A 14,804-nucleotide genomic window follows, 5' to 3' on the forward strand; every position below is an offset into this window, starting at 1 on the left:
TTTTCTTTAAACTTAAAAAAAAAAATACAGGTTATGAGGTAAAAAGAGCTTGGACAAGAGAGATGGCCCTCTTGTGGGAAGTATGGCAAGCATTTTAGAAAAAAAATAAAAGTCTTAATGACTGGTTAGATATGAAGGAGATAGAAAACTGAGTGAAAGCTGCCTCTTAAATTTTGACCCTTCTTAACGGAGAATGGTGGTGCTAATGATAAAGACAGGGAAGTTTAAAGGAGATTATCGAAATGGTCAAAGGAAGTAGAACCAAGAGAAACAACAGAATGATCATAGAATTATAGATTTAGAGTTAGAAGTGACCCCAAAGTTCACTGCATTCAATCCCCTCATATTATACTTTGAGGAAACTGAAGTTCAGAGAGTTTCAATGATTTATTCAGAATCACAGCTACAGTGACAGGGAAGGAATGCAAGGAAGCATTGTAGAGCTGAGGCTGATACCAGCCAGAGGGTTGCACCTAAAGAATTACCAGTGGTTCAAGTTCAGTGGGAGAGAAGTACATATGCTCTCAAAGGTTAATATAATGCTTAGTGTAATTTCCATGGTCACTGTGTTTTGATTTTATCATTAAACTAGAAGCATGAACCAGATTTGCAAATGATATATTGATTAGAGGTGTCTAACATTTCAGCTGAAATAGAATTCAAAACAGCAAAACTTAGAAAAATGTTGTTCACACTGCATAGCATTTCCAATCCCTCTATTTTTGTCCGCCTGCATTTTTGATTTCCTTCACAGGTTAAGTGTACATTATTTCAAAGTCCGATTCTCCTTGTGCAGCAAAATAACCGTATGGACATATATACATATATTGTGTTTAACATATACTTTAATATTTTTAACATGTACTAGTCAACCTGCCATCTGGGGGAGGGGATGGAGGGAAGGAGGGGAAAAATTGGAACAAAAGGCTTTGCAATTATCAATGCTGAAAAATTACCCATGCATATATCTTGTAAATAAAAAGCTATAATAAAAAAAAGAAAGAAAAAGAAAAATGTTTTTCATTCAGAGAACCAACAGCACAGATATAGGACATGTAGAAAGAAATGCACACTAACCTTTCAGCCATAGCTAATATATTCAGATGCATTGACAAAGACATATCAATGCTGTGATCTGTTCAATCTGCTCTGCACTGGTTAGCCTGGTTTTTGGCCTCATATGTTGAAACCTAGTAAAAATGTAGAAGGAACTGATTCAAAGAATAAAAAGGGTTGAGAAATTTTTAGACTTGGGGCAGGGGGAGAAACCTTTTGACAAACAACTTAATAACAATCTTTTTAAAATAGATACAGAAGTTATAACAACACAAAATCACCTTCCCCCTTCCCCCCCAAGTAGGCCAAAGGAGAGAAAATGGCAGCCAAAATCTGTGGTTTAGCATAGTCTTCTCCAAAAAAATGAGTAGACTTCAGTCTACCAATGAAGACTGTGGAAACAAAAATTATCCCTGAAATAAGTGCCCTATATTAGTAGAAATATCATTAGATTCAAAGTCAGAAAGGATGCGTGGCATTCTTATCCTGACTGCCATTTATTGCTCTGAGCCTCAGTTTCCTTTTCTGTTCAGTAAGTGGGTGAGATAAAAACCTCCTTACATTATTTTTCATTCTGTGACTCTTAAGTCCTTGAAAAATAAGTCAGATAATTATTCATCTCAGATGGCTTAATTAAGTATCCATCTGCCTAGAAGATGTGACCTTTTAAGTTACTCTCTAGCACTATGATTCTAATCTGTAAAACCATAACCTTTGCTTCTGAAACTTAGTTTGGCTCACTATCTTACACATCATTGGTTCTAATAGCTTCAACATTTTGGAAACACGATACATAGACATAAGCATCACAGGGGTAATAAAAAGAGCCATTGGATTTGATGTGGACCAATCTTTTGATTATTATGCCTTTTCCTGTAGTAGCCTAAAGCTGTGAAACATTACCATGTGACCACAGTCGGAATTTCTGCCTGAGATTTCTTGGCATTACTATTGTGACATAAGGCATCTGTCTTTACCTTGGGTTCAGGGTTTAAATCTCTAAATCCACACTGAGAGTAGACTAAATGCCATCTACTTTTTTGGCACTAAGTCTTCTTTTACCCAGTACCATTGACTTCACACACAAACTTGACAGCCCCAGATTCCAGCCCTGGGCCTAGTCCACTAGAACATGCTGCTTTTCAGATATATTTGTACCAAGTATTTCTGGAAGAGAAGCGTAAGTCAGAGAGATAAAAGGTTCCAAAGACAGAGTATTGAGGGGAGAGTAGAAGGGAGAGACAGGTACAGTAAAGATGTTCCACAGGGCAACTAGGCGCTTGTCCAGTGTCCTATAGAATAATTTGTGGTTTTTTACATTTTTGTAAGGAGGGAGCTATCCCTGGAAATTACACCTACTGTCATGGTATTATGGAAACATTTCAGGCCTTGTTTTTACAGGTAATTCAACTCCTGACATCATGACTTAACTAGGCTTTTATCTTTAAAACACTAAATTTGTGGAAACTAAATCTCAAAGGTCTTAGTTGTTAATAATTAGTTGATTGTACACAACTTAGTATTCTTTGACTCTTTACATTATTGTTATTGCTGATTCCTTTTAGTTCCTCATCATTTGCAAGACCAAGGGCTTGTTCAGGGTTGGGATTTATTCGATTTCCATTTGTCAAATAGCCACAACAGCCCATTTCAGAATTAGAATTTTAGAACCAGGGATGAGCCACTGTTTCCACTCTCATCCCTCCACTGGTTTTTAGTACCTTGTATATTTCATCCAAATTCCCAGAATATAAGTAGTTCATGTGTGGCTTATGGAACTTGCCCAAATTAGTCATAAGCCCTCAAAACTGTCTTTCTCTCTCTCTCTTGTTAAAACAATTTTCTCTCTCATCTGAAAGGCACCATTGTCACAAGTAAGAAACCATCTTTGTTCTCAGTGGCAGCTGGAGTCCTAGGCATCCAAATTCCTAGGGTCCTGAAGAGGTCCAGATGCTGCCATTCACTTCTTTCACAAGACTTGGGCAAGTACTGGGCCCAGTTTCAATGACAAGGAAAGCCCAGTTGAGACATGCTGGAGTACAGGATGTTCTTCTTCTTAAATAAAACTGAAGTTCTCAAGGAGTACGGTGCCAAGTGTATAGTGGAGCTGTGGACAAATAAGAATTGATGATGATGAAATTAATGATGATGTTGATGATAATGATGATGGCAAAGATAATCTTTTGAAGACTATAGGATGGAAATTTGAATGAAGTTGTCAAATACTTTTTGAGAAAAATTTCCATATGTCTGTAGATTTTCAGTTTTTTCTTTATCTGTCCAAAACAAATGTTATCAACAGTTTAAAGTATTGCTGATGCAAATTTATTCAGAAGAACAATTTAGATTTGTTTGCAAATGGTACATGGCATAGAGGTCTAGTCAGAGTCATTTGGGAGGTGAGACATTCTGCAGAGTGAAGACCTATAAAATAAAAGAAATAGATTCCAAGATATAATCTCATCATAAAAAAGGGTTGAACAAGTCATTAAATTTTTTAAAAATTTTATAAGGCTTAAAGAAACTTTAAAAGTCTTCATATGTCAGTTGAACAGTAATCTTTTTCTCATTCCTTTCCCTCCCCCATTTTCCCTGGGCTGCACAAAGCTGATTAAGTTGATTAAAATAGACCAAATGGTGACCCTGCCTTCACAATTCATCATGGATGGCAAATCATAGGGGAAGGAGCTGACTTCCTGCTAGATACTAGGGTCAGGAACCTATAGCTATATATAGAAGAGGTGGCACAGGAGCCAGCTTTCTATGATGGCTCATGCCCTCTGCTCTTTTTAATTAGACAAATAATTAATCATAGATATTTACTTTGCAGAAAAGGGAAGATGTACTCATGGCTTTCTTTGTTCGTTGGTTTTCAGAATACTAAAGAGCTCTCTTTGTGGACCTGTCCTTTCCACCCTCCAGTTCAGCTTTTCTTTATCATCCGTAATACTAGACAATCTCATGAATTTGGCATCTCCAAAATCAAGCTTTGGAATTACTGGACAACTCACAGTGTAAGTAATAATTCAGTTCCTTTCTGTATACTCAAATATTGGCCCTATTACTCAAATGTTGGCCCGATTCTTGAAGCTATTAAACAGGTATAAAGAAGCACTTCCTTATCTAATCTGACAGTAGTGGAAGAGAGGAGGGTATGTCAAATAGATTGTTACATTTGTTCTTGTATGCTAGTGTCCTCATATTTTGGAGTTGGGTTTTATTGTTATAAAAACATCCTTTTCTGAGGCATGAAAAGAATATTCAAGTGTTCTTATAGAGTCAAAATAAGATGCTACAGAGTGTCTTTTTATCTTAGACTATGATAAGATTCCTGTTGCTAGGAAGAATGTTTACACAAGAGCACAATGGCTTCATTAGTTACTTTCTGGTAAAACCAAATACTTCACTGCTTCAAATTTTGTTCTTCAGATGTGGTACACATTGTATACTATAGGACATCTTATGTTATTGCATACAAATGTCTTTACATTATAGAACCCCATTTGTCTGATCATCAGTGCTGGTGCAGAACCCATTATGAAATAGGTTACTGTCTCAATATTGCAAGGACTGAGTGAAAGAGGATTTTATGTACTGGATTACAGGGAAAGATTAGCTTCATTCTTTATTACTCATTCTTTTTTCTGTCCAGCAATGTCAATGCATAGAAAACATGTAGTCTCAGACTGAAGAGGTAGTCTCAAGTATAGGGTTCTGCACTAGAGTTTTGTGTCATTGCATGTGTTTCCAGAGACATTTCCTGCAAATATTAAACATTTGGGTAGTATTTTTAAGATACAAAATAGAATCTGGAGGATCTGAGCTCCCTGACAAGAGCTACTGCTTATGAAATAATAACCCATCTGTTTTCAGAATTTACTGGGGGAAGAAAAACACAAACAAATGCTACTGGAGGTTAATTTGGTTTGATATTTTCAGTATCAAGATATTATTGCAATTTTTTCAATAAAAGAAATGAGTTTATTGAAAATATAGCATTGTAGAATATGAATCTTGTTAATACAATGTTTTATCAATTTAAAATACAGCAAAGAAAAATTAAATTTGGATAGCTGATTTAGCCTGCTTAGAATGTGATAAAATCAGTAATAGAAAAAGTGAGAATCAATTCTTATTTTAAGATATGCTGCTGTTTTGAGCAGGCCTTGGTTTTTTACTTTATGGTCTAATATTTCTTCCCTATTTTAAATTTTACCCAGTACTCCTCACTAGTAGAATCTCCTCAAAAGCCCATTTTCAGGTTTTTTTTTTAAGTACCTTTGAAAATAACCATTTACTTTTTGTGGTAGAAAGTGTTATGTAGATATGGAATTTATATGTATTATTGGAAACCTGTCATATTTCTCTAATGTAGCAGAGAGGCCTTGTAGACATACCTATGAATGTAGAGAAGCTGGACATATCTTTAAATGTGTCTTAACCATGAGAGTACTAACTGGAAGTAGATGGGAAAAGTCAACAGTAGGTTTGACCAGAAGCAGAAAGAGGGAATAGACTCTGGAAGGTGAGACTACAAATCATTATGGTTCTGCAGGTATGATGCTAGCAGCACACTGAGCTAGCTAGGCCCAGGTGCTCATGCAGTGGGGTTTGAGTTTGAGTACTGCTCCATGAAGCATAAGGACATGAATGCTGGAGAGCGCTGCTAGCTCCTTGAGGACAGGGAATGTTGGTTTTGTCTTTGTATTTCTAGTGTCTGGCACAGTGATGAGAATATCTAGGTCCAAATGTATGTTATGTGTGGAGTGGTAAGGGAGGACCAGCACCTCTGGTGTGAGGGCTTGCAAAGCCCTTTTCAGGGCTGCTCATCCTCCTTTAGTGTCCACCTGATTCACCCAACTCTCACCCGTGGCTCCAGGAAGCCGTACCCTGTTAAACTCTCTCATCAGAGAGGATAACCAGGTTGGGGTCTCAAGCATGCCAGTGAGTTTGGGGGGGGGGGGAGGGAGGACAATCTATCCCAAGCATGTGAAGACTTCCTCTAGCAGAATAGGCAGGTGAGAACAATTTGTTCCATGAGGCAGCTGAAGCAGGTGCTGAGGAATGCTTAGAACTTGGTGAGACCTTGAAGACCCAAAAATCATCCACGGCATCCTGGACCACCATAGCCATCATGACTTTTGTTCTGCCACTGGCTGCTTCTCAGAAAGAGAGGCTGACGACTTTGTGCAACTTTGCTTCATTTAAATCCATCTCACACACAAATCAAAACATCACCCATGTTGTCATTGGTACTCTGACAACAAAGAACAAAAAAATAACCCAGTATATACTGCTTCCTCACTGAAGTGTGACAGTACCTTTAGTCTTCCTTAACTGATCCTGTATCCTGCTGTCTTCAATGGCTGTTCCAAACTTTGTCTTCTCTCAAACATTTCACAACAACCCTCTCGGCTTAGGTCCTGGCCTCAGATTTTACTGAAAAAAAATTAAAGCCATTGACTCTCTTTTCTCCTCTGCACCTCTATTGATAATCCCAACTCCTCATTTCATATCCCCTTGACATCATCCCCACTCTCTGCCCTCATCTTCACTGATGAAGATGTAGCCCTTTTCCCCCCAAGGCTAAAGCCTCCTCATGTACTCTTCTTCAAAAGATTACCCCCATTATCGCCTTCTCTCTATTTTCAAATTCTCAATTTCTTCCTATTTACAGATCCCTTCTCTGCTGCCTTCAAACATGTCCAAGCCTTCCCATCCTTAAACAATTCTCTTTATATCCTATCATCCCTAATAGCCATCATTCTCTATCTTCCTTTCTTAGCCAAATTCCCCCCCAAAATTGTTTATACCAGGTTCTTATTTTTTTCTTCTCATTTTCTTCTGAACTCTTTGCATTTTGACCTTTGACTTCATCACTCAACTGAAGTTACTCTCCCCACAGTTACCAATGATCTTTTAAATAATTTTAATATCTTCTTAGTTCTCATCTTCCTTGATCTCTCTGCTATAATATTCACTCTACTCTACGTTTTCATGACACTGCTCTCTGTCTCCATCTCTGTTTCTCTTTTTCTTTTTTTGTCTCTCTTTTTCTCTTTCTGTCTCTCTACTTTAGTCTCCCATGTTGGATTATCATCCATGCCAAGTCCATTAATCGTCGGTCTCCTCCTGCCCAGGGACAGTTTCTCCTTAAATTCACTTGAGAATCATCAACTCCAAGGTTCAGTTATAATCTCTATGCTTATTATTTCCAGATATCCAAATAAGTATAATATGTCTCTCTCTCGATTTATTGCCTTTTAGAAATCTCAGACTGGATGTCCTATAGGCACTTCAAATTCAAAATGCTATATATATATATATATAAAACAGCTCATTATTCACTTCCCATCCCAAACCACTCTTCTCCTGAACTTCCATACTACTGTCCAGTGTACCACTATTTTTTTGGTCATCCAGGTACATAAGCTCCAGATCATCCTCCATACCACCCATTTCACCCACATAACCAGCTTTCTGGAAAATCTTGTCACTTCTCTTTCTATATCAGCTTTCACAAATATTCCCTTCTACACTACTCATACAGTTAATCCCTAGTTCAGTTCATCTTTCTCCTGGACTATTGCCAGCATCTCCCAATTGGTTTCCCTGGCTTTTCTTCCCCCTCTCACCTATTCTCAACAAAGCTGCCAAAGTGATTTTTCCTAAAGTGAAGGTGTTATCATGAAACCTTGCTTCATGACGAATTTCAGGGTGGGGCAATCCCTGTGATTTATAGGATTAAATATAGATTCTTCTGTTTGACATTTGACTTGCTCCTTAATCTCCAAGGTGTCTATATATATTTGTGTCCACTGCCATGTAAAGATGACCATTTCCTTAGAATGTTCTGAATCAGATAGTGAACTCCTTGAGAGTAAAATCTTTTGATGAAATAAAATGAAATGGAAGACATCCATCTATAGCTAATTTAGGTGAAACTTGAAGGCAGGACCAGCTTCATGTTGCAAGACATAAAAACATGTGTGAACCCACAAGAAATTGGATACTGTAAATTATGTGAGCCCTATGTAGAACTAAAATTCTCTCCATTACTCTTCTATTGAACCCTTCAGCAGATTGGGTCTCAATGGTTGTTCTTCAAACTTTTTTCCAATACTAGCATCAATTTAGACTTCTTTTCCATTTACTACCTCCTATTTCCATTCCCACTTTGCAATCATGATCATACTTTGCTTCTTGGTTTGTAAGACTTCAACCTATGCCCTAGAAATCTCTAAACTATAGTTCACAATAGATCCTTTTGGGGGAAGGAATGGTAGTTTTGTGTTGTATGGCATGTTTATTTCACTCTTTGAGTTAGAGCTCTTGTAACTTTGCTTGGAACTTTGGGACAATATCTGTGAAGATAAGAAGACTCAGAAGGGACATTATACCTGCCTTCAGATATTTGAAAAGCTGAAATGGATGAGAGTGTTTAGAGTTGTTGTGTTTGAACTATAGGGCAAAGCTAGGAATGCTCAGTGTAAGTAGCAAAGAGGAAGATATAGACTTGATGATAGGAAAATCTTTTTTAAAATTACAGCTGTTCTAAGAGGGAAGGACTCCCATAGAAAATAGTTGACTCCTCTTCACCAGACATCTTTAAACTAAATCTTGATGATGTAAGAAGGATTCTTCTTCTATTCTCAGCCTTTCCTTCTACCTTCACTTAGTGTTCTCAGTGACTTCTGATTATCACCTCAATACCAGTGATTCTCAGATCTTCTGCATTCCTAATCTCCAATATTCTATGACCAATTGTTTATTGGTTGTCTTAAACTGAGAGACATATAGCTATCTTAAACTCGACATGTACAAAACCTGAACCTACTACCTTTTCCCCAAGAATCCTCTCCTTTTCCTAACTACCCTATTACTGGTGAGGACATCACCATCCTCCCACTTTTCCAACCCCACAACCTAGCTATGATCTTTGGCTCCTCACTTCTCTCACCTCATAATTTCAGTCTGTTGCCAGGGCATATTAATTTTACCTTACACAATTTTTTGCATATACACCTTTTTTTCCCTCAGACCACCCTGGAGCAGGATCTTAACTCTAGAGTACTATAATTGTCTAAAAGTTGGTTTGTTAGTCACAAATCTCTCCCACTCCTATCTATCATCCACTCAGTTGCTAAAGTGATCTTTTTAAAGCCAACTTCTGACTCTGTCCCTTCCCCTCCTCCCATTTAAACTCTAGTGGATTCCTTCAGGATGAAATAATCCTGGATAAAATTCTCTCTTAGTCTTTTAACATCTTCCTAACCTGTTTCCCTATCTGTTTGCATGTTATATTCCCTTTTAGACTGTGGGCTCCTTAAGAGCCAAGACTTTTTTTTGTCTTTCTTTGTATTCCCAGTACTTAACAGAGGGCTTGGAACATAATAGGTGCTTACTAAATGTTTGTTGACTGACTGATATAAGGCACTTGCCTTTAATATTTCTATAGAAATGATTATGGTGCTAGAACAATACATCCAAGTTGACCTTGAATAGCATTGCAAGAGGTAGGAGGATAATATCCTTTTGTTGAACTTCTCTGAAGATGATTTGGACTCAACATACAGCTCTTCATTTCAGTTTTTCATTCAGTATTTCTTCTTTGATAACATACTATTGTAGATTTGCCAGTTTATCTTACTATTGGGGAGGTATGTTGAGTGCTGTTATTGGGGGAGGATTGCATCTTTTGCAACCCACAAGTGAACTTTATAATAATATTTACATTTTTTGATTTGATAATAATTCATTGTATAATTTTTGACTGGAAATCGCAGGATAAAAACTGGACTATTGGTAGGATTGTTGAAGTTCTCCTTGCCACAGTTTGATTTACCTGAATAGTTTGTAAATTTGCAGGGGAATAGAGAATAGTAGTTGCCTGAATTTTTTCAGAAGCAAGGAAGTTCTTGACAATTCTCATATCTAAAGGAGATCTTGTAGCTTACAATGTGAGGTATAATCTCTTCTTAAATGCCTTATTTAGTACATTTCCATTTGAGATAGATTAAATTCTTTCATTTCCTGGGTTTTTTTCCTCTCTCCTTTATATTAATTTAACTATCATCACTCCATCTTACAGGACTGATATGAGAATATGTGGATATAAGGTAGAGAATATTATCATTCAAGAATATCATTTATTTTTCATATCTGAAGAGTGGCCATATTTAGTCAATTAAAAAAAAATTAACCACTCATGAAGACTGGTCTGCCCAAGGCATAACTAAATTACAATCTTTATAAGTGGAAAGAAACCTGAATATATTTATAGAGAGATGGGAAGTATACAGTGAAGTGGGAGTACTCAGAGATTTATGAAGGAAAAGAAATAACTGATTCAGCAGTGTCTTGATAAAGGTAAGAAAGAATTAATTAAAGGGCCTAGGTAATGGCTTTAACCCGAGTAAGGAATAAATTTTACTTCTTTTTCTATGGCCATTATTAGGAAGGGTTGAAGAATGGGCACTGGTGACATCACAGTTTCTTGAAGTATGAAGTTGCCCTAATTCATGGACAATATGCAATATGCTTACTATTTTCATCTTTTCGTATGACTGGCCAATTTGTACACCTACAATCTGAAAATCTTCTTTCTCAAATTCTATCTGGATATTTTTAGCTGATTTCACTTGTATTTCTTTTCAATCTGCAAAGTAATTCTTATACTGAACTCCTTTCTAAAATCAAGTCTAAACTTTTTGGAGTTGCTAAGAGCTACAAGTAGAATAGCGTGTTCATCATTTGAGAGGTAGCTAAACAAATCGAGATACATGAGTATAATGGAATTACTGTGCTATAAGAAACAATTATGATGAATACGGAGAAGCTTGGGAAGATTGATGGAAATTGATACAAAGTAAAGTAAACAAGAACTAGGAGGGAAATATACATAATAACTTGAAAGAACAATAAGAAAACAATCACAGTTAATTATTCTAAAATGTTAATGAATAGTCTTGACCTCAAAGAAGAATTTTTTCCATTCTTTGCAGTAGTAAGGGCTGTGGATATAAGATAACGAACATAATTTCAAACTTGGATAGTGTGTTGTTTTGTTGAACTTAAAAATAAAATTGTTAAAAGGATTGGCTTTAAAGGGGTATGGGAGAGATATATTGGTAAATGTAGGTAATGTAGAAGTAAAAGTTCTTCATACTTCACATGCACTAATAATATCAGCCTTAATTTTACTTTTAAAATATTTTTGGTGTTTATAAAGTTTGAAGAACTTCAGATCTCATGTCAGATAGGAAAACCAGTAATCACACTCTTAAAAGGCCTACAAAAATCCCTTCTTAATGGTGTCATTGTTCAGGAAAATATTCACGGAGATATGAAAGGACACTCCCAACCCACCCTTTTGGGGAGATCCACAGATGTTATATATTGTACATGTTTTCATAATTTTTCAATTACGATCATGTTAAAACAAAAAATACCAGTAAAAATTTATTAAACTAAAACAACATTCCAGATGGCGTCATCTCCATTTAGTAAATGCTTCCTTCAAGATTTTAAAAGGAAGGTAAACATGCACCATAATCCAAAGAGATTTCAGTGATGCCAATGGATGATGAACCAGTGAAAAAGAGGGGAGAACACTGAACAAAAATTATTCATTCATAGCACTTTTGCTACAATGACTACCTCTATGTTATAACCACCTATTTTCAAGAATCAGAGAAATATTTGAAACCTAAAAGTATTCCACTAGGTGGACACTTATTCTAATCTATTTTGTCCTCAGCAGATTTAGGTGATTCTTCTTAGAGAAAGAATTTGCAATAATTGATTGAAACACAACTTCCCAGAGTGACAATAGAACCATAAAAGTCTAGAGAAAAAAAAAAGATACAAAATGCACCATTGAAAAAACTTGCATTCAGAGTCGACAATAATAGAAGATCTTTGTTTCAAAAGAAGAAAAGAATCAAGAAAGACTGAAAATCCCATCTACCACTCAACAGCTTTGTGGAATGGGCAGTTCACTTTAATCTCTTTAAGCCTCAATTTCCAATATGGCTAATAATATTAAGGAAAGTATTTAGTAAGCTTTTTAGCAATAATAGAAATTATTAGTAATTTAGAAACTAACTTCAGTAGATAATAGGTCAAATAAAGTAATTTTACTTTAAGCATTGATGAGACCACAAAGCAGAAGATGAGATGAGCACAGAAGGAAGGAAAAGGAAAGATAGGAAGGGGAAAGTAGAAAAGGCTATGTTAAGAAATCAGGGAAGTCTATGTGAAGATCTTCAAAGAATTCATTTCCTGAAGCCTATCAAAATGGTGAAACATCCATCCATTTATCTTCACAATGCTCATCATGGAAAATAACCAGAAGACCCCATAGGAAGACCAGAAAGTGAGGCTCCTTTAGTGAAATTAAATGCAGATGGGAAGTCCAGTTTTGTAAGACATACCCAGCAGCCAGCCCATCTTTGCTTTCCACAAGAAAATTCTATCCATGGGATGTACCTCTAAACAAATTCTGGTAAATATTTCTCATATGGATGTTGACTTCAGCTACAAATTGATAAACTATATCTATCCTATCTAAAACATTGCTTTCGTCTTTTAGGACAACTTCACAATATGCCATTGAATGAATTTCAATTAACATTTCTATGCACATACCTCGTAGATCTTATCTTCAATTTTGATCCTATTTTCCATTTAAGTCATATCTCTGCATAGACATCTGTCTATTAGACTGGTCCCCTTGGAGGTTCTACTGCCATCTCAAACTCAACATTTCTGAAAGTGAACTTATCTTCCTTCCTGACAACAATTCCCCTTCTTCCTTATTTCTTTAAATAGCCATATGACACTAGTCTATCACCTTTGGAATCTTAAATCATCAAGCTGATCTTTCTCAATTCCCTCTCATGTCAAATCAGTTATTGTTCTATCATTTATACCTTTGAAACAGGGCCCCTTCCAAATCTGTTCCTTTGTTTCTGTTCCCACTTCCATCATCTTGTTTAGTCCCTTATCACCTCACTCTTAAATTGCAATAACATCCTTATTGGCTTCTCTGCCTCCAGTGAGTTCTGATTAGTCCTATACATTGACACCAAGTTTATCTTCTTAAAATAGCAATGTTCCAGAACCTTTTTTGGCTCAGATATCTTTATTAGTTCTTCAGTGCCTACAAAATAAGAGTCTAGTTTCTTTAAATGGTTCTCTGTGAATCTGTTAAGTGCCCTTACGTGATCTTAACATATCATGGGAGCTAACTTGCTGGAAGAGAGATTTTAATGATGCATTATGTTCTATGGTGTCATGCTTTTTTTTTTTTAAAGCAGCCAATTAACAAGTCTTTATTAGGAGCCTACTATGTGTCAGGCACTATGCCTAGGCCCTACGATACAGAGACTAAATGCAACTGTCCCTGTCCTCAAGGAGCTTACAACATAATAAGAAAAGACATTGTATGTGTATATGGATAAATATAAGATAGATAAAAGAACATATAAGATAATTGGGAAAGGATCAAGAAAAACTTCATATAGAAAATGGCATTTAATGTCATTTTGAAGAGGCTAGGGATTTATTCTAAGAAGCAGAATACATTGAAGAAATACATTCCAGGAATGGGTATGTGGGATGAATGAGAATAAAAGAGCAAGACTGGCATCTCTGGTGGTAATGTGAGTGATTAGAAGAATGGTCATGCCTTCAACAGAAAGGAAGTAAGAGAAAGGAGTAGGTTTAGGGAGAAGATAATAAACTCTGTCTTAAACATGTTGAGGTTAGCTATTAGATTTAAAGGTTCTGGATTTAGATCCTACCTCTTATAGACTCTATGACCTTGGACAAGCCAATTACCTTTGTGAACCTCAGTTTTCCCACTGATAAAATGAAGTCATAGAACTAGATCTTTGAAAGTTCCTTCCAGTTCTAGATCTATGATCCTATGAACAGATGCGTCTTTCATTCAGGTACCTATAGAATGTTCAGTACAAAATATCAAATAGGCATTTGATGATATAACACTGAAACTCAAAGAGAAAGTCTAGGGTTGGATATATAGATTTGAGAGTAATCATCATAAAAGATGATATTTAAGCCTATGGGAATTGATAAGGTCACCACTTCATCAAAAAGAGAAATTATATATCTATTTATCTATATGAGAGAGACAGACAGACAGACTAGAATAGAACTATGAGATATACCCACAATTGGGATGATATGGATGAGCAAAGAAGACTGAGAAGTAGGGGTCAGAATCTTATATCTTCAAATAAAAAAACAAATAAGATAATGTATGTAAAGTGCTTTGTGTACCTTAAAGCACTATATAAATGTGTGAATTATTACTATTCTCTATATTCTGCAGTCAGTTGTGTGACTCTGATTATGTGGTCTGCTATAGAAAATCATCTGTAAAAGCCTGCTCTTCCCTTCTTGTGTTTTCTTCAAGGATGCCCTTGCTATGTATGTAAACCATTCTAATAAAGATTTTATAGAGATGAGTAATTAGTTGGTAGTTGATGATGCCTTCTTGGGTACCAATTTTTACTAATAATACTGTGATCTTATCAATTCTTTTGGAATCGCACGCTTTTAGATATCTGAAATCATTCCCTGAGCATTTAAGATTATGCTTTATCCAGCTTGATTCCTTCTATAAATATTCGGTCATATGCTCTTCCCAATTTTATCTTCTTAGGTTCCATGTTGATTTTGTTCATAAAACATATTGGGTAGAGAGGAGTTAGAGGCCAAAT

The 14,804-nt window shown here is 36.1% G+C and overlaps 1 protein-coding gene across 2 annotated transcripts in view; it reads left to right on the forward strand.

The window, feature by feature from the left end:
* The window catches only part of KATNIP (katanin interacting protein), a 228,908-nt gene that overhangs the window by 159,854 nt on the left and 54,250 nt on the right, over positions 1-14,804 (forward strand). For both annotated transcript variants that reach the window (XM_051988295.1, XM_051988287.1), the window contains one exon: positions 3,933-4,070. In XM_051988295.1, coding sequence (XP_051844255.1) covers positions 3,933-4,070 — 138 coding nt within the window. The remainder of the gene's footprint in view (positions 1-3,932; positions 4,071-14,804) is intronic.

The sequence above is a fragment of the Antechinus flavipes genome, chromosome 1 (assembly GCF_016432865.1).
Source record: "Antechinus flavipes isolate AdamAnt ecotype Samford, QLD, Australia chromosome 1, AdamAnt_v2, whole genome shotgun sequence".
In the NCBI taxonomy this organism is placed as follows: domain Eukaryota; kingdom Metazoa; phylum Chordata; class Mammalia; order Dasyuromorphia; family Dasyuridae; genus Antechinus; species Antechinus flavipes.